Source organism: Falco punctatus (assembly GCF_963210335.1).
Source record: "Falco punctatus genome assembly, chromosome: 7".
Lineage (NCBI taxonomy): Eukaryota > Metazoa > Chordata > Aves > Falconiformes > Falconidae > Falco > Falco punctatus.
Window position 1 is genome coordinate 552,675 of NC_137587.1, and position 18,615 is coordinate 571,289.

The following is an 18,615-nucleotide window of genomic DNA, read 5'->3' on the forward strand; positions in this document are numbered from 1 at the left end:
TATGAGCTAAGTATAAGTAGTGGAAGCACCCTGGTGCTGTACTTTTTTACTATTCCTTTGAAATTAAATGCAGTTTAAAAAAAAATCACCAAACAATAGGTAGTGTTTGCAAAAGAAGACCACCTGAGCTTTTACCATGGTGATAAATGTTAGAGCTCAAGGTTTGCAAGTCCCACTATCCATGCCTTCCAAAACACAGCATCAACATCAGAGTCTAGGAGCCCACAAAGATCAGTGATAGACCAGGGAAGCCAAGCTTACTTCACACCTGGGGCAATCAAACGCTGCCTTACAGCGTGCACCCTTCATTTGCTAGCGCTGGTGGCAGAGCAGCACAAGAGTTTTTGCCCAGTGCCAAATCTGCAGGCCAGTCCCCTGGCTCTCTTCAGCATCGATAACTGCTTCCAAAAGAGCATTAAGAACAGCTCAAAGTGTTGCTGCACTACAGGGTCTCCAATTAACAATCCCTCTTGCCTTTGCAAAAGTTACCTGTGATATGAGTCCTCAGGCTTCCTTCCACAGAGTTAGGTGTTACTACTGGTCCTGTTTGGTGTGACTTTTGGATTTAACTCATCTGCCCATCTGTGGCCTACATTCAGTGCTTTCCCTTCAGGCCTAAAGAAATTCTAACTTCTTTCAAAATGCTCGCGAGATGCAATTTCACTGAGCCCTGCAGGTTTATCAGGGCGGTGAAAGGCAAGGCACAAACATGGCAGCATGGGAACAAACACCCACTGATCTGCAACTCTTGCACCAGAACAGCGGCTCCTTATAATGGTTTGTGGTTGACAGGTCTTTCAAACTGCAATACCCCACATAACAGCTGAAAAAAAAAAATAATCTTGGCCACAGGAAGCTGCTTGAACTAGTCCTTCATGGAGCAGTATTTGGGGAGACCTTGCCTTTACTTTGCAATAAGTTTGCAGCAGGAGACAAGTGGCATTAGCCCTGGTAACTTTCGGCATGTGGCGGCAGCAGTGTGGCAGTAGTTGCTGCGGCTTCTGTGTGGGCTGCCCAAAATGTTGGCCTGGGGATTTGGGACAACCAAAGCGCGCTGGCATGTCTGTCACTGCTGCGGGCTCAACAGGCGAAGTTAAAGCTCTCAGGGGTTTCTCTGCATACACTGTAGTTGCTACGCTCGTTACCCTCTGAGCAGAGCCAGACATCTGGTCTGGCTATTTTCTCCTCGCCTGATTTGTGTATCGAGACCGTCATCTTCCTAAATCATGGGAGCCACAGCTCAGTGAAATCACATAATGCGCTGTCACTGTGGAAGCGAAAAACTTGTTTGGGTATGTCAGGCTGGTTCCCATCAGGAACAGGGGTGTTCACTGAAAGGATTCGGTCTTGACTAGTGCCTGCCCAGTCGGGAGGGAGGGCTCCGCGAGCTGGTGCACTCCTGGCTCCAGGGGGGCCACCCTGCCAGGCGCGGGGGGCACACAGCCCCACCGAGGGCTGGCTCTGCTGGGCTCCCAGCGAAGCCATCCTCATACCCTCTATCAGGAGCAGACAGAAACAGCGAACTGTCCAGAGACCCCCAGCTGCTTCCCACACAGCATCTCAGCCATGCAGACAGAGACCTTTCTTAGCTGGCCAGCCCCCTGCACATGCCCCTCCCGGCTAGTTGGGAGTGAGTGAGGGACTTCATGTCAGTTGGTCACTAAATCAGCCGTTTTAACCAAACAAGCAGAGTCTGTTGCAGTATCACAGCTAGGAAAACTGATCTGCTCTTCGGTGTAAGCCTGCCTTCTGCAAACCGCAGACCATTGCTTTTAAGCTTATCACCTCCATCACCTTCCATAGTCCTTTGCAGACTATTTGTGGCTGGCCTGTACACCAAGTTGTTGTGGCTGCTTCAGCCTCTTGTCAGTGTGCTTGTCTGAGCAAGCATGGTGGGCAGGAACCCACCATTGACCCCGTCAGCCCCTAACAGAATTGTTTTTCTGTCTGAAGCACAGCGTGATGCATTTACGTGTATGGCCTTAAAGGGCAGCAGTCTTCCTCTCTTCTGACTGCAGACTGCAAACGCAGGCTCACTACAGCTTGCCATCTCTCACTTGCTGGTTTCTTACAGAAATGATAAATGTCAAAACTGAATGGTTGGATTCAGCGCTCTGGGAGGTACCTCTGAGCCAGCCCACCTGCAGCTGCCAACCAGGTGCAGCAGAGGCTGTTACTCCTCCTGTCCATCCAAACAGGCAGGAGGCAGAGGAGGAGACTGGTGCAGTGTTAGGAAGGAAAGGATAAGAGGGGTTTATGTTGTTTCTTTCTGTCTATTTTGTCACTGGCTTAACAAAAACGTACCAGTTTCTGTAGATTCCATGGTCATTATCTCCATGTGATCTGTTTAATAATTTATGGGATGTAACTGTGCAGCCATGCAGCAGTTACATGGTGCTTCCTTAACATGTTTTAATCACTGCTTATATCCAAGGTTTGTTTTTTTTTCACCAACAGCATTGAAGTCCTGACCAGTAGATGGCTTCCTACACAATTCAGGGAAAAGCGATGATCTCAAAACAAATCAGAGGTCAAATGTGTTTTTCAATATGGGAGGTACCTATGCAATGATTCTTCTAGCCTTTGTCATTTATATTACTCTGCAGGGGAAAATCAGCAACAAACACTAATGACGTTAGGTTCAGAATATCTTTTTTAGTTCTGTGTGGATGAAAAGGTTGCGCATGCTCTCTCACTTCTCCCCATCTGTTCTCTGACTCCTGTAACGTGCTGAGTATGTCATCTTGTACCTCCTAAGGTCTCAAAATAGAGATGTTGTTAATCCTGCACCTCTGTTCACAGAATATTCTTGAGCTGAAAGTCTATGATGAAAATGCAGTCACTAAGGATGACCTCCTCTTCACTGTAGTCTTTGACGTTGCTAAAATCCAGCTTGGAGAAACTGTTTGCTTGACTTTTCAGCTAGATCCAAAGGTGAGGAATAAAACTGCCTTGTTCACAGGAAGGAAATACATTTTTGGTATTACCTCCTAAACAACTTCTTGTAAAGCAGTTGTAGGTGTGTGGGTTTTTTTTCCTGTTGGTTTGCACTTCATGTATCCTGTAAAATACCTTCCAAACCTTGTTCAGCAAAGTGGATAAGGTTTACCTCCCTACCTTGGACATAATCCTGCAGGCTTTTACTAGCTTCTCAACTCTCTTAGCAGGGTTTTTCTGACACCAGAGTTCCCTTTCTCCCGCCCCTCTTTCTTGACTCCATTGCTCAAATAGGTTTTATTGGAGATGAAAGACTTCATCACTGTTGCACAATGTTTCTCTGTTACGATTTCTTTTCCTGGGTCCAGCATTTGTGAGTTTGGACATACATGTTGGAGTTTTCACTTAAAAACTGATACCCTGCCCTGTAGTTCTTTTCTGTATACTTGAATATAAAAAAAAGGTCCATGCTGAGGTGCTAAAGCCCATTGATGGCCAATTACTGTAATTATCTCGTTCCTTCAGTTTGCCTGAACATGATGACTTCAACATGGGATCTGGATGTCCGATTTAGATCAGTTTATAGATTTGCTGTTTCACTGACTTTTCTTACAGGATATGTATCTGCATTCAGCTCCACGGTGATATCGACAGGTAGTCTATAGTAACTTGCCTGGTGACTGGTCAGTGCATTGTCTGTGTTATAGGAGTCATGATCAGAAGAATTGAGAATGCCCTCTGCTCTACAACAGTATCAGTCTTCTGATAATGTTACCTAGAAAAAAACAAGGCTGTAAACAGTTTTAAGCCAACAGTTATTGCAGGCTTAGGACTGCAGATCGCCTGTGTGACTGCCTTACTCGGCTTCACCACCGAACAAAGCGCAGTCAACCTGGGGATTGGTGGTTAAAGAGGCAGGGGGAACACTTTCCAAAATCACTCTTAAGTCAATTGCTTTCACTCGTCTGAGCAAACCCTAGAGCAGGAGGGAAATTTGATTTGAAGACCTGTTTCAGGAGCCAGAATAATCATTGACAACCATAGCTAGTGGGAAACAAAAATTAATTCAAATGCTTATAATAAATAAATCTTTTACAGACACAAGAGACACTGGAGGTGGAGTTTGCATCAGAGAGCATGTGAGTAAAACCGACGTGGGACCAAGGAACTGTCCTTAGCAAAAGCAAGCAGTCAAACACACACTAGCATTTAGCATAGTATAGTTTAAAATGCAGAGCATCATAGCAACAGCTGGTGTTTATCAAGTTAGTTGCATATTACCTAAAACTCTGTGTTTCTTATCTACCAGGAATCACCTTGGATACTAATTTGTCCCATTATTTGCTGGACGAGGGAGAAGGATAACAGGAACTGCACCCACTGTGCCTATGACTGCTATTGTTTACCATTATCATTAAAAAAATAAGGAAGACACATTTCAGATGTCTCCCAAAATTAAAAATCAGTGACATGTTTGAGACTATGCTGGGCATTAAGGAAAGTGTTTAAGGATGTACTTAGGTCGTATTAGTTCTGATAGCATTTTTTTTCTCTCTCTTTCAGTCCAGTCCCTCCTGAAAAGCTGGTCACTAATGGTGTATTAGTGGTAATTTTAAACTGTTTCTCTTCTATGTTCATTTTCACACTAGTGATGGGAGCAGATGCCCCAGTACCTCACTGTAGGCAGAACTGGAGGGGAGAGAGGGGGGTTGGACGCTGACAGCCGCCCTGTTACACTGCTCCCTGCAGGAGGGTGTGTTAGGAAAGGGTGGACATAGTCCCTGGGGGTACCCAGAGACCTGTCCACCACCAGCAGCTTGCAGCAAGCCTTTTGGTGAAGTCGGAGGTGCTTTCATTGACTTACTGCCTCTGTGTTGGGCCCTCAGGGGACTTCCCTTGGGACCCCCTCACGACCATCCTGGCTCTCCCACCTCCATAGGATGATGCGGAAGTTGCTTTCTTGACTGTCCCTAGCTCACTGTTTGGAGGAGTTAGCACCTGGCTGTTCAGCTGCACCACAGCAAGGGCAGCCCTGGATTTGGCCAACCCAATCAGCCTGCCCTTGGCTGGCTCCAGCACCCTCCCATTCCTGCCCCCGTTACTTCCCCTCCCTTAGCAGCCCCGTCCCCACGGACAGACCACAGCACACAGCTATTTTTCTTTCAGCTGAAAGAATCTTGGCATATTTTCAGAGTGCCAAGGTCTTTCTCTTGCCAGCCTATCAAACACAGGGCAGACAGTCTTCCAGACCCCAGGGACCCACGTAGCCAGAGACAGGCAGCAGCGAAGTGACTCAGATGTGGCATGTTATATATGCTTAATTCGCTTCTCGTTCATCCCTGCTACAGTCTCGTGAAATTTCCTGCTTGGAAGTCCTGGTGGGCAAGAAGCGGATGAAGAAAGAACCTTCAGGTTAGACCTTAAACTAGAAATAAAAAAACTTATTTTACAGTAAACTGAAAATTTCTCTCTCTCTCTCTCTCTCTTTTTTTTTTTTTTTTTTTTTTTTTTGGTCATTTTCTTATCCGGACATCTTGTTCTTATAATTAGAGCACAGGAACTAGATGGTTAGGAGTATATACGGGATCATAGACCCAACAACTATAGTGTGTCTGTGCTAACTAACTATCAAAACTGGACTTTGAAGTTAAAGTAAATGACTAGAGTAATAACGAATCATATTAGTGCTGTAAAGTAGAAGTAAATACATATTTCTATCTCAATAATATAATTTTTGCCCGATTTGGCTGTATGTCTGAGTTCTTAAAACAGCTTCTGGTGTTTTATAAGCTCTTTGCTTTCTTTTTCTTTCTTTTTTTTTTTTTTGTTTGTTTTCTTTTTTGTCTTTTCCTTCTTCCTGGATAAATAGAGTCCGGGAGCTTTTAAGCGTTGTTGAATGTTTTATATATAAAAATGACTTCTGAATGACCATTTAATGTTCTGTTTCTGAGATCATAGTCATTAACTTCTCTGTGTGCTTTTCACATTTTTTTTTAGAAAAAGACTTACTGTTTTCAGTGAAGGGATCCTACGAAGAGAGCCAGACCCTGTTCTTGGGCTCTTCCCGGCAGCCTGTGGGGCCCCTGGACTTCCATTATATCAAGTACAGCCTGTCAGAGCTACGCGTGGCTCTAGTGGATACAAAACCTCTTTTCTGCTCGGTATGTGATTGTCAGCTTGCGTAAGCACAATAAACTCATGGTTTCTGATACCTGACTGAGGCAAATGAAGAGAATTTGTATTTTTAATTAAAAGTCATATTTTGTGATCTTCTGCTCGGGAAGAGCACTGTAAGGCACCTAAATATTAGATGCCAGTTTGGAAACTGCTGAATGGTGACCCCACTTGAAAAAATAAGTTGGAGACGGTGATTTTTTTTTTTTTTTGTGATGTATACATTAATTATTGTTCTACATTATAATTATATTTCAGTGTACCTCAGGTGAAGAGAAGAAAGACTGCCCTGCATCCCTCACTATTCCTCTGGATTCACTTCCCTTCAAGGAGAAAGTAACAGTAGCAGAGGTGATTGATACCAACTTTTTAGAATAAATGTGAAGCTATGGACCAAAGATCAGTGGTCCAGTGATCAATGGGCAGGTGTTAATTAGATCAGTGAAGTGGGGGGTTAGATTCGTAATTGCTAGTGCCTTTACATTCCTAACAGAGATGGTTATGGATCTGTACATTTTCATATGAACCAAGTAGAATCAAAAATGACAGCCAGATATTTGACAGAGGGGTTTCTGTGACTGATGACTTTTAGCTTGGGGACTAATGCAGGTCAAAGCAAATGCAAATGACAAGGCAAGATGGGGCACACTGGCAGAGCTGGTGCTGGTTTTTGCTGTATCCTAATCTTTGTATCTTTGGTATAAAGCGATTTAAAGAAAATAAAGTGGAGTTGGAGAAGTTTAAAAATTGTATGGATTTTCTGATTGTAATGGCTTTGTGGCTCCAACATGGCTCTTAGAAAAAGTGAGGGGCTTAGATGCTGACTGAACGGTAAGGACATGAAACCACCTCCAGTGCTTATATTGTATTTTTTTTTCTAGGATGAAACAGTCAATTTACATGTGAAGTCAAATGACTGGTAAGAAATTCTGTCTTTCGGGTTTTGTGGTTGTGAAAAAAAGATGCTGCCCAGTTTTTTTGCCTTCTTACCTTTTTCTGCAACTAAGGAAGACAGTATTTAGTTGGTGACAATGTTTACCCCTATTTACCCCATGTTAGTTACCCATGTCCAGAAGGTGAACGTTGTTAACTCTGCTGGGCAAAATTTCCTGTTATGCTACTTTGCAAGAGTTATGCAAGTTTGGATGGGGAGAATAATCTCTTCTGGCTGAAAAATCCATGGAGCTATGAGTTTAGAAAAATACGTGTTTACAACTCACTTTCCTTACCTGTAAAGAATCCAGACTATCTATATATTATTTATTTATCTGTATTTATAAACCCTGGAGGTCTTCAGGCAACAAATTCTAAGTATTCCCCTTATAGTATCTGTATATGGATTGCAGTATTTATGTTAGACACTTCTTGAAATACCAGCATAGCAACAAATACTTCTTTTTTTTTCTGTAAGACTTTACAACTTTTTAACTTTCTCAGCTTTTTCTCTACCTTGTCTGTACCATCTGTGGTGTGCTTTTGTGGGGCCGCAATAGCAGCTTTTCTAAGCCTAGTATTAGACTTTGCAACTTGTAAGTACGGGTCTAGACATTAATTATAAATGATCATGCACATCCTGTTTAACCCTGGACTTTGTTTGAGGTCAAGAAACTTAGATGTTCGCTTGGAGTTTGATCTGTGTATGCAGGAGAAAATTTTCCTACAGAAACGAAGGAAGTTTGTGGCTTCTGCTCTGAAAAAAGCACTTCATTTAGAGCAAGACCTACAAGACCATGAGGTATGGGGAGCACCACAGGGACTGGACCATGCTGTGTAACAGGAATGTGTTATGCTTGTAGCCGTTTGCATTATTGTTCCTTAACCAGCCCTACTGTATTCAGTGCCGAATGTAGAGTGTCTTTAGATGAAACAGTGTGAGAGCATGGGTGGTACTAAAGCCACTTGCTACGTTTGCTCAGAAAACAGAATGCCATAAATCAGCATTTCTTCCCTGCCTTCTTTCTTTTTCATCTGTGAATTACAGACCTGGATAGTTCTGCTGTCTTAGCTGAGCATTCAACCCAAGGCCCCATATGGTGTTTTATATTACCAGGTTTTGGAGGGGGGAAAACCTAAGAGTTAGTGATACATAACACTGACTGGTGGGAATGTTTCTTATCACAGACTCTATCCTCTGGTGCTTATCGTCTCAGCTGCATTGTCACTCAAACAGCACACAGACATTCAGCATTTGTCTCTTAGCTGTCTGACCGAGTTAGGGTTTGTATTTGTATGTGTCCATGCTGGCATGGGGATGGTGGGTACTTTAGGGAGGGAACATGGTCTGTGATCAAGCACTTCAGAAATGGAGAAGTTTCTGTTTTGAGAGGGTTTTTTTACCTGTGCTTTTCCCTTTGTCCAGGACAGCTGGACCAAAGGCATACTAAATGTTACACAACAGAATGGCTTTGGATCCTATAAATTATGTCCCTGCTTACAAACTGATCACATCAGTATATTGTTTAGGGGAAGTACTTCTAACTACTAATCTCAGACTTTTGAACAAGATAATTTTTCTCATAGGCAGGTAAACCCAAATCAGAATACTTTGCTTTGACCTGAAATGCTTGATTTGATTCAGGTTGCTGCTGAGTATTTTCCTTGATGCAGTTGTCTGGAAATGTGTATTGGAAGTGTCATTAGGCTCCTCTTCTCTCAGTGGGTTCCTTGGAGGGATTTGTCTTCCTGTAACAGTTTAGATTTCCATGCAATTAGGCTTTGTGGTTCTTCACTGCAATTATATACTCTAGGTACGTTATAGGAAATGTAATCTAGTCGTTATACTTGACTTACAAGAGAGGATGAGTTCTGCTTGTTCTCAGAGTAGAGCTCTCCTGAGATGATGTTCCAATAAAGAAAATGCAGTCTAATATTGAAATGCCTTAAAACAGCAAGTTTTTAGCTGTTTTGGTAAGCCAGCATATAACAATTCAGAATCAAATTGATTGATTTTGATAAAAGTCGTCAAAATTAGGTAACGACAGAAACTTTTAGTTTTATTATTATTTTGCTGTGCAAAATACCAGGTTTTCATCTTTTTCTCCCCTTCTTGGGGAACTGGTGAAATGTTGGAATTTCCTGTGGGACTGTGCTGCAGTTTACTCAGGTCTGATCACATGTGCTGGTAAACTAGGTTGTTGCTTACCAGTGCTGTGTTGGTGCTCAAACAGGTGCCAGTTGTAGCAGTCATGACAACAGGTGGCGGCACCCGGGCACTGACATCTCTGTTAGGCAACCTGTTGGGTCTTCAGAAGCTGGATCTCTTAGATGCTATTTCATACATCACTGGGTCATCTGGTTCCACATGGTAAGGAGATCCTGGGCGAAGACATAATTTGCCACCGTTATCATCTGCTGTGTGAGACTGCTGTAAGAGACACTTACTCTCTTTGTTTTGGTAAAGGTGTACTACTGCAGTTTTGAGCTTTTTTATTGCTGTATTAGGAAAACATGGCCTGAGCCAGCATGTGGTCTAGGCACTGCTTGCGGGGACTGACATTTTCCTTGACCCCTAGCTTCATCTCTAGGATCTTTCCTAGTGAGTGACCCTCACGTGAATCACAGCCTTGTGCATACACCTACAGGACACAGAGGGGTGTTTTGCAAGTCCTCAGGTTTCAGTAGTGATTTGAGGGGTCTTCTGAATCGAAAAATCTTTTCCCTTCAATAATAAACTGAGCCCAAACGGTGTTTTTAATGAACTTCACCTAGTTCATTTGATGTGATCCTTAAATCCAAGTCTAAAAAGTGAAAGCATCTCAAGCATATGACAACGTACTTCCTTTCTTTTTTCCCAGGACCTTGTCACATTTGTATCAGAATGCTGACTGGTCACACAAGGATCTCTCCAGACCAATTGGTGAAGTCCGCAGACATATGACCAAGTGCAAGCTAAGCTGCTTCTCCCTGGAGAGTCTGAAGTACTATCACAAGGAGCTAAAACTGCGGAAGCAAGAGGGATACCAGATTTCTAGTGTTGATTTTTGGGGGCTTCTGCTGGAAAAAGCATTAAGTGATGGGGTAGCGTGTCTATGCTTTCCCTAACAGCAACTGAATACTGTTGTGTGGAAAATGAAGCTCCAGTGACAGATGCTAGCTTGAGAGCATTCCAACATTATCCAGCAGATGATTTCTGCTGACTGACAAAGGGGGTTTGTCCCCGCATATCTCTCAACATGTTAGTGGCCCAAGGGATATTCTGTAGAGCAGAAAACCTATGTCTCCTTCCTACCAGTATGAGCATCTGAGCACCTAACAGTAGAGTCCTGCTCTTGGTTTCTTTTGCTCTTTTCCTCCCTTTGAGAACTTAAATAATTCATGTAAAGTGGATGCATTTACTGGGAAGAATGAGAGACCGTTGTACCAGTGTCCTGCAGCTCACCTGTAGTTAAACAAGCTTATGTGGATGTGCAAATGTTTAGATCACTCCTTAGCTAAAAAAAAATGTCTGGGTACAAAATGAGTGGAGAGAATAAGAAAATGGAGATGGAAACAGTTGTGTACTTTGCTGTAATCTGGCAAGCCCATACACTATGCCAAGAAGGTCCCTTGGTTTTGCTCTTTGTTTCTGGTCACTTCACAGAAAAACAACCACAGACTCTCAGATGAGCAACAGGCATTGAGTCAGGGTCAGAATCCCTTACCTATCTACATGATCCTCAACATCAAGGAAGACTACAGCCTTTCAGAGTTCAAAGGTGATGGCAAAACTGAGCTGTATCTCAACTCGGTTGGTGTTCAAACGGTCTGCATTCTCAGTTACTGCATGCCCTGCAACGCCTTGCGCTGCTGAACCATGGCATTCATAAACAGTTCCTTTTCCTCCTTAACTTCCTCTTCCATTTCTAGACTTTGTGCCTAGGCTCCGGGAGGGACCCATCTTCTGTGGGGCAGGAGAAATCTGGGGGAGGTGCTTAAGGACAGCCAAGGTACTGATAAGTCAAAGCCTTAGCTCCACATGTGGGGTAACTTAGGCTGACCCTTTTTGGTACAAACTTTGCTTATGTCCTGTCTGGAGAGACTTGTTGGAAGTTCTGAAGGGAACGAGTTTGGGAAACATTACTGAGTGGGTGGCTGAAACTGGCTGAATGATAATGCCTTACCCCGAGGAACGCCAGCCTGTGGTCACACTGCTGACGGGGCTTCTCCTGCACCTGCTTCCTTATCAGTTCAGAGCCCTTTCTGCAGGGAGGCAGGGATAGGATTGAGATTTAAAAGTTCATTTTGTGCCTCTGCAGAGTGGGTAGAGTTCACCCCTTATGAGGTCGGGTTCTTAAAATACGGCGCCTTCATTCGTGCAGAGGATTTTGGCAGCAAGTTCTTCATGGGTCGCCTGATGAAGAAGCTCCCTGAATCTCGCATCTGTTTTATGAAAGGTGATACGCTCCCCTGCAAAAGTCTGAATTGCATAAAAATGGACTTTATTTTTCATATAACACAGATCCTGCATATTGCAGCCAGTGCCCTGCAAATCCAGAACCTTGAGATGCTGGAGAGCACACTGAAGAAGAGATCCCTTCATGCTTTCCATTTTCTTGTGTTTTCCCATTAAGCACTCTGCGCTGACTGCCAGAGGTAGGAGGTGGGCTACAGAGCTAGGTGGGACTGCAGAGCCGCCTTCTGGGAACGTCGTGCCTCCTTTCCAGTTTCGCAAGGACAGTGGTGTGGTGTGTTTGCACCGAGGTGGCTGGGCAGCGAGCACACCCAGCATGTCCAGTCTGGGCTAAGCTCCGCCGTCTCGGCCTCAGCACCCCAGTTGGGCTGGCGACCCCGCAGCCGTGGCCTGTCTTCGGACCGTGTGGAGTCGAGGGTTAAAGCAGGGTTGCCACCTACTGACACAGCGTGTAATGCCCTCCTGGGTGGCGATTAACGCCTGCTAGTAGTTACTGCGTGAGTAGTTAAGGATAAAAACAAGGTGTAGTTTGCAGGGGGAGGTAAGGCCTTTGGAAAGAGCAGTGGCTAGAGGGAAAGACTGGATGAGCTTGTGGAGGTACGAGGCCCTCAGGTTTCCAGGAGAAAGGCTGGGGTGTGTAAGAGCTCGTCTGCTATTTTCAGCTCTGTCAGCCTAGTAAAAGATCCCGTCTGTCCTCGTAGTTCTTACTTCAGCGAATACAGGCACCATGAAAATTCAGTGCAAGAGATGAGGGAAACATTTCTGTGTAATTGGGACCAAGCTCTGGGGGACAGCAGCGTCAAATGCACGAGCAGTGTGTAGCTCCTGGAGCTCAGGGAGCTGGAAGGGTTATGGAGCAAGAAGGCACCAAGTGAAAGGCAGGAGAAGCGAGAGGAGTTGCCTTCTCACAGCCGGCCTAGACAGAAGCTCCTCGAGCTGCAGGGAGATGAGGCTGGGTTCACAGAAACCGGCCAGTAACTACCTGCAGATGAACCCTGGCTGCCAGCTAAGTGTAGAGCCAGAGAGCCCCTATCCGATTTCTTAATTATGTATTTCTAAGGTCTCTCAAGCATGTCCCATTCTTATGGGGAATTCCTGTGAAGTAGAAGACCCTTGGCTTCCTGTCCCACTTCACAAATGAGCCAAATTTAAAAGAGAATTATATTTCTGCTACTGATTTATGGAATACATAATTGTTGCATTGTGCACTTCGCATTATTGCATCCTCAGCGACATACGGCTTTTGCAAAGCTGTCACTGGGAGAGGTTTTCAAGGCAGAGCTCGGTGATTCCTTCTCTGGCACAGTCCCCCTCAGGGCCTGCGGCAGAGCTGTGGAGGAAGAAATGCTTTTCAAAATCCAAGAGGCTTTTGGAGATTTCTGCACTGGGGAGACGTTTTTAGATGTTCTTTTAAGTGGGAGGGCAAAAGTGGAAGAACTTGCTCTAGCTTACTGCTCTGCAGACTGTCCCAAATGCTTTAACCACTTGAGTCTTGGTGGTTCAGGAGCAGCCTTCAAACCTTTAGCTGACTATAAGTTTGTATACGACACAGATTGCAGACCAAAGCCTTATTTTATGAGAAACGGTGTGGTTTTGCTCTCTGATGACAGTTGCTCGTAGGACAGAAGATGTGGGTTTGCAGTGCACCAGCAGCAGCTGTCCGTGACAGCGAGTTGCAGTGCCTGGGGCCTGGCGCAGCACTGAACACCGCTCAGGTCCCTCTTTGAGGACAGAATGTGAGTTGCTGCCAAAGAACTTCATACAGTTTTTGGTGAGAGTTTGGAAGTGTTGAGGCTTTCAGAAAGCTGAAAGGTTATTTTTTAAAAAGGATATTTTCCATTAAAATGTCTCCAAAGGAGTTTCCGTGTTCTCTACCGTTGCACAGGCCTGTGGAGCAATGTCTTTTCCTACAACCTGCTGGATGCCTGGCATTCATCGGATCCTACGGAAAGGTGCTTACCAAGGTGTACCCAGCACAGGACGGTTGATGTTGGTTGGTTACGTTTCTGTTTCTACTTTACCCACTGTCTTGTGAATGTTTAAGTGAATGTTAACATTCAGGAGCATATAGTGTGAAGGCTTTTTAAATCTTAAAACCGAGGCCAGTGCTGCACTGCTCCCCTCCCCACACCCCGAGGTCTCATGTTGTCAGCTATATCTAATTAGGTTTCCTCTGAATTAATTCACAGCAATGTTATTTCCGTTAGTCTCCCTTGGACTGAATTTATGCAAGTGATGATTTGCCACCAACTATAAAACTACTGAGGTTTTTTAACAGATCATCTTTGCCAGGAGCCTTTCAGTGAACCTACATGTTGTAACAAATGTCTCGGTGCTGTGTTTTCTGTCTGCCTTGGCAGATGGTACTTTTCTTACATTGTTGTTGAAGAGTTGGATATATCAATTATGGGGAACTCCATTTCAACTTTCTTAGATCTTGTTGCAAACCTGTGTTCTGCTTAGAGATGCTGGCTGTCCTTCCTGTGTTCAGATGTGGTTAGCGAGTTTGATTTATGGGCTTTCTCATCACTTTCTCCATGTAAGTGTTGCAGAACCCTGAGCTCAGTAAATGCCCGTGATAGAAAGTCATTGTCCCTGTTTTCCAATCACGCGAGGTGCCATTTAGCACAACTCTTTCTCTGCTCTTTTCTGAGCAGAGTATCTAAGTCTCCTGATGGCATTTTTTTTTTAAAGCCAATTTGGACTGATTTTGAAATAAGCTGGTCCAGATTCTCAGCCTAACCCGAACTTCAGACAGGGAATCCACCTATGACTTCTATCAAGCAGTAGATCACTTTTTCCTGTCCTAGGAAGTTTGTTGACACTCTGTTTTTCATGGAATATGTTTTGCTGTAGATGGATTTTTGTTCTTGTTCCTACTTTGACATTGATTTGATTGAATTTTGCCGTGCCTTATTAAGTTCTTCTTTCCTGTAGCTAATAGCAGGTGCTTTTTGGTGTTTTAAGTACTGCAAAGAACTGTATCAGAACAACTTGTTCATCTCCTCTGTCCAGAAGGAGATGAGCCTTCCTCACCAGCCAGGAGCCATGAGTTGGAGACTTACTTAGTCACCCCTGAATGTGGCATCATGGGCATCATTCGGCAGGTCCTGACTGAGCGGGTGATGGTTTCAAAGTTCTACAACTTCCTGAAGGGATTTCAGATGCACAATGAATACCTTCAGAGCAAAAGCTTCTGTATATGGAAAGGTAAACATACCTGAATATTAATTTTTGTCCACTCAGGTGGTTGGTGTTTTCATCAGTGAAGGCAGAGGATGAGCAGGCTTTATTATTTTCTTTGGAAAAAAATTTCAAGATAACTAGTTAAATTTCATCTATTCAAATCAGCTCCAAAAAGTCCCTTGATTCCAGGGAAGGGCAAGTATTGCTCATCAGGGATGGAATAAGAACAGCATGAGAAGTGAAGGAGCTCTTGTCTTCTTATCTTGGACAGGTTGTCTTTTCTGTGTCAAGGCTGGGCTCCTATAGTGTGGCACAGTCTTGTAAAGGAAGAGTGATGGGGAGACAAGGCATTTTTCACTCCCGTATTAGCCAAACAACAGATGTATTACTACTTCAGCAAACGACTCATCATAACAAGTATTTTCTTTTAGATACTGTACTAGAGAATTTCCCCAACCAGCTGACAGAAACTGCAGAGTTCATGTGCCTGGCAGACACGGCGGGATACATCGATATCAGCTACCCACCGCTTATGAGGCCAGAGAGGAAAGTGGATGTTGTCCTACACTTAAACTACTCTTCTGGATCGCAGACATTGGTGCAATGACCACTCTATCTTCTTTGATAATAACTGCTGTCTTTTAGCCCTTTTAGCCTTCTTTAACTCCTAAGGAGTCAGAATAATTTTATGTAGAAGAAACTGGTTCTGGGAGAAAAGGATTCTTGGTGTACAGCTCCCATTCTGTAGATGCCTAGGTCTGTCACTGATGCTGGTATACCATGGCAGATCCCCTAAGGAGAACAGAAGTAGTACCAGTTTTCTATATCCTTTATTGTAATTTCTAAATCCTTTATTGTAATTAACCCTCTGATAGGTAAATACTATCTCTTAGACCTGTGTGCTCCTGGGATCTCAGTACTGCTGTCAACACTATTCTCCATATGGAGTGTTTCTCTGGAAACAGTACCACCACTGGTGAACTTGTTTTGTTTGTCTTGTGGTAGCCATCTAAAGATATCCACATACAGTTGAATTAGAAGTAATTTGTCCATTTGTCTTTAGAACAGTAACTGGATATTTTTTTTTTCTAAATTGTGGAGCAGAATTGTCCTTTGATGCCTTATCTGCTGTTTCAAATACCAGCTAATAACCTGGTCTATAATTCCTGTTACTAGATATGGATAAGACAGAAGTTCCTGAAGACTAGAATTTTTGTATTTGCCACAGATTCAGGAACAAAAATCCTATTTTCAGAATGACTTACACACCCGTGAGCTTAAATTAACATTTCAGTCAGGACAGTGTTTGCTCCCAGATGCCTACATCACTTTTCACAACCATCTTAAGGCATCTGAGACAGAGGCTTTAAAATATTTCATGCCAAGTCAACCAAATGTTTGTACCTTTGTGAATCCATGTTTTAAAATGGTACCATTTCAGATTCCTGTCTGTTCTGCTCGTTTCAGGGTTTTTCTCCAGTAAGGGGCTTGTTTCTGTGTCCTAGGAGGCTAGGCTGCCCTCACCCACAGCCATGAACATCTTATTTGTGTTTCAGATAAAGGTGGAGGAGGAGGAGGAGGAGGAGGTAGGACAACAGTCAGGAGTGCAAGTTGGAGGCTGGGTCCTGAACTGTTGTTCTGTTAATAACTAGTACTTAATACCTTGTGCAAAAGACAGGCCAGAAGAAACACTGACAGGGAACGCTGCTCCTGGATCTTTGTGAAGACCTTTTGGTAGATGTGTTGTGTGTTGGGAAAAGCTGGGGATGGCAGAATCTCTGATCTTTTCTTTTTTTCTGTCTGAATGCAGCCTTTGGAAGAAGCCTCCAAGTACTTCCTAAAGCAGGGAATCCCATTTCCCAAAATCCACCTGAGTGAAGAAGAAAAGAAAAATCTAAAGGAGTGCTACATCTTCGAAGACACGGAGACCCCAGAGGCACCGACAGTGGTGTTTTTCCCACTGGTGAATGACACCTTCAGAAAATACAAAGAGCCTGGTAAGCCATGGGACAGAGACGGTCGTCCCACCACCTGGTCACCCTTTGGCTGTGTCAGAATGGGAGACGTGGTCTAGCATGGTCCCCTCTCTCCCTGCTGTGGCTCCCACGGGAGAGAAATGCGAGTGTCCGGGTAGCGAGGAGCAATGCTATGCTGTGCCTGGAGAGCAGGATGCAGGGTCACAGCTACACCCCATTGTCACCTTTCTTTATTTATCAGGTGTGGAGCGCAGCCCTGCTGAGATGGTGCAGGGCAACGTGGACGTTTCCAGCATCTTTTCCCCGTACTGCTTAAACAGCTTTACCTACACAGAGGAAGAGTTTGACAAGCTGATAGAACTGACTAGCTACAACATACAGAACAACAAACATCTGATCCTTCAGGCTTTGAATTCAGCCATAGAGCAGAAACGACAGCACAGAAAATAAACGCTGACCTGAGTTTCAGAAAGATACCAGTATCGTTTTTCTTTTTCCCTGCAGAAGAATCAAGACCTGTTTGTGAATGCGCATGATGGACTTGGGAAAGTACAAAGGCTTGTTTTGGCCTGTGGTTCCACTCCACCATGTGGTGATCCTAGATAAACTGTTCAAATAAAATCATTATTAGTCTCATGCTTTATTTATGTGGGTTTTCACTGCTGGTGAACATCTTTTTCATGTCCATACATGTATGTGCAGTAAATCAAAGGTTACAAAGTATGGAGCTTACCGACAAGTTTTTTAAATGCATGAATGTGGGACAGCAATACAAATTATTTCAAAATTTACCACTCTAGAAGTTACATGTGAAGACAAATGAGCTACGGATATTTAATTTATTCCACATCTAGTGCAATAGAAAAAGACATAATAAATGTGGACAATTCAAAAGAAAAAGAGAAAACTATTTTCATACAGTGTCAGTAAGAAATTTTGTTAGAAATAACATGCAAAATTAAACATAAAAGATACTGAAAATCTGAGATTTCACATGGAAAATACAAATTTTCAATACTTCTGAATTTACAGGTTTTGTTACATGAGCAATATTTGGGTTGGGAGAATCCTTTGGGAGTGACTGTTTCAGAGCCTGTTGTGCATTGGGATCAGCTTTTCTGGTGTGTGCCAAAGTACCTAACCCCCTGGGTTGTGCTTTCTGCTGAACACTCACGGTATTTAGAGGATCCAGGTCAGCGTCTGCATCCAATTAATTTCAACAGGTGTAGTAGTATTTCTTGTTACTATAGGATGGGATGCTGTGATTTAAAAACATCAAAGAACCGAAAGAGATTCAGATTTTGTTGTGAAAAGGCAAGCTAAGTGCTTTACACCGATATTCACAGGTAATTCATGGGTAGCTGCATGGCTTTGTCAGTCCTTGACTGAATACAGGCAACACAGGATGCGACTACTATAAATAGCGCAAGGCAATTTGTTGAAACTGCTTATCTTTGAGATAAAGACTAAAAAAATTATTTGCTTTATGGAAGATTTAAATAATGCAAATACTCTGTAAACCTGTTCCATTACAACAAGGATACTAATCTAAAAAAAAGATACAATGCTTCAGAGGCAGTATGAGCTGCCCCTAATTAATTCAGATTTCGATGAAATGCAGTAACTTGTCTGCGCTGAAGTAACATGTATTGGCAAACACAGAGCTATGGATAATGAAATGTAGCCTGGATTCAAAACAAAACACAAACCTCTAAAAGGCTGAAAATTTCTCTTCCCTTATGCTGTCATCACCTGTTTGTCTCTCCTCCTTCAAGCATTCCTTTATGCCCAGCCTTCCTCTAACCTTTGCCTCCTTTAGCCTCCCACGCTCACCTCAGAGGACCTCAGCACCACCACCACACACACCCCCCGGGATAGCGTGCCCTCGCCCCAGCTGCTTTTCCCATCCCTTGCACCTCCATCCAATTTGCAGCCCTGGTTCCAACCTCTGGC

The 18,615-nt window shown here is 43.7% G+C and overlaps 1 protein-coding gene across 3 annotated transcripts in view; it reads left to right on the top strand.

Moving 5' to 3' along the window:
* LOC308066886 (cytosolic phospholipase A2 epsilon-like) overlaps nucleotides 1–17,122 on the top strand; it is a 35,930-nt gene extending 18,808 nt beyond the window's left edge. For 2 of the 3 annotated variants that reach the window (XM_080394808.1, XM_080394807.1), the window contains 17 exons: nucleotides 2,803–2,934; nucleotides 4,036–4,076; nucleotides 4,501–4,543; nucleotides 5,286–5,349; nucleotides 5,935–6,098; nucleotides 6,370–6,462; nucleotides 6,993–7,030; nucleotides 7,711–7,846; nucleotides 9,279–9,415; nucleotides 9,906–10,128; nucleotides 10,691–10,805; nucleotides 11,346–11,483; nucleotides 13,386–13,493; nucleotides 14,516–14,710; nucleotides 15,118–15,284; nucleotides 16,497–16,683; nucleotides 16,904–17,122. In XM_080394808.1, coding sequence (XP_080250934.1) covers nucleotides 2,803–2,934; nucleotides 4,036–4,076; nucleotides 4,501–4,543; nucleotides 5,286–5,349; nucleotides 5,935–6,098; nucleotides 6,370–6,462; nucleotides 6,993–7,030; nucleotides 7,711–7,846; nucleotides 9,279–9,415; nucleotides 9,906–10,128; nucleotides 10,691–10,805; nucleotides 11,346–11,483; nucleotides 13,386–13,493; nucleotides 14,516–14,710; nucleotides 15,118–15,284; nucleotides 16,497–16,683; nucleotides 16,904–17,112 — 2,190 coding nt within the window. In that variant the 3' untranslated portion in view covers nucleotides 17,113–17,122. The remainder of the gene's footprint in view (nucleotides 1–2,802; nucleotides 2,935–4,035; nucleotides 4,077–4,500; nucleotides 4,544–5,285; nucleotides 5,350–5,934; nucleotides 6,099–6,369; nucleotides 6,463–6,992; nucleotides 7,031–7,710; nucleotides 7,847–9,278; nucleotides 9,416–9,905; nucleotides 10,129–10,690; nucleotides 10,806–11,345; nucleotides 11,484–13,385; nucleotides 13,494–14,515; nucleotides 14,711–15,117; nucleotides 15,285–16,496; nucleotides 16,684–16,903) is intronic. The other variant, XM_080394809.1, reaches the window with a different exon arrangement.
* The last annotated feature ends 1,493 nt before the right edge of the window (nucleotides 17,123–18,615 follow it).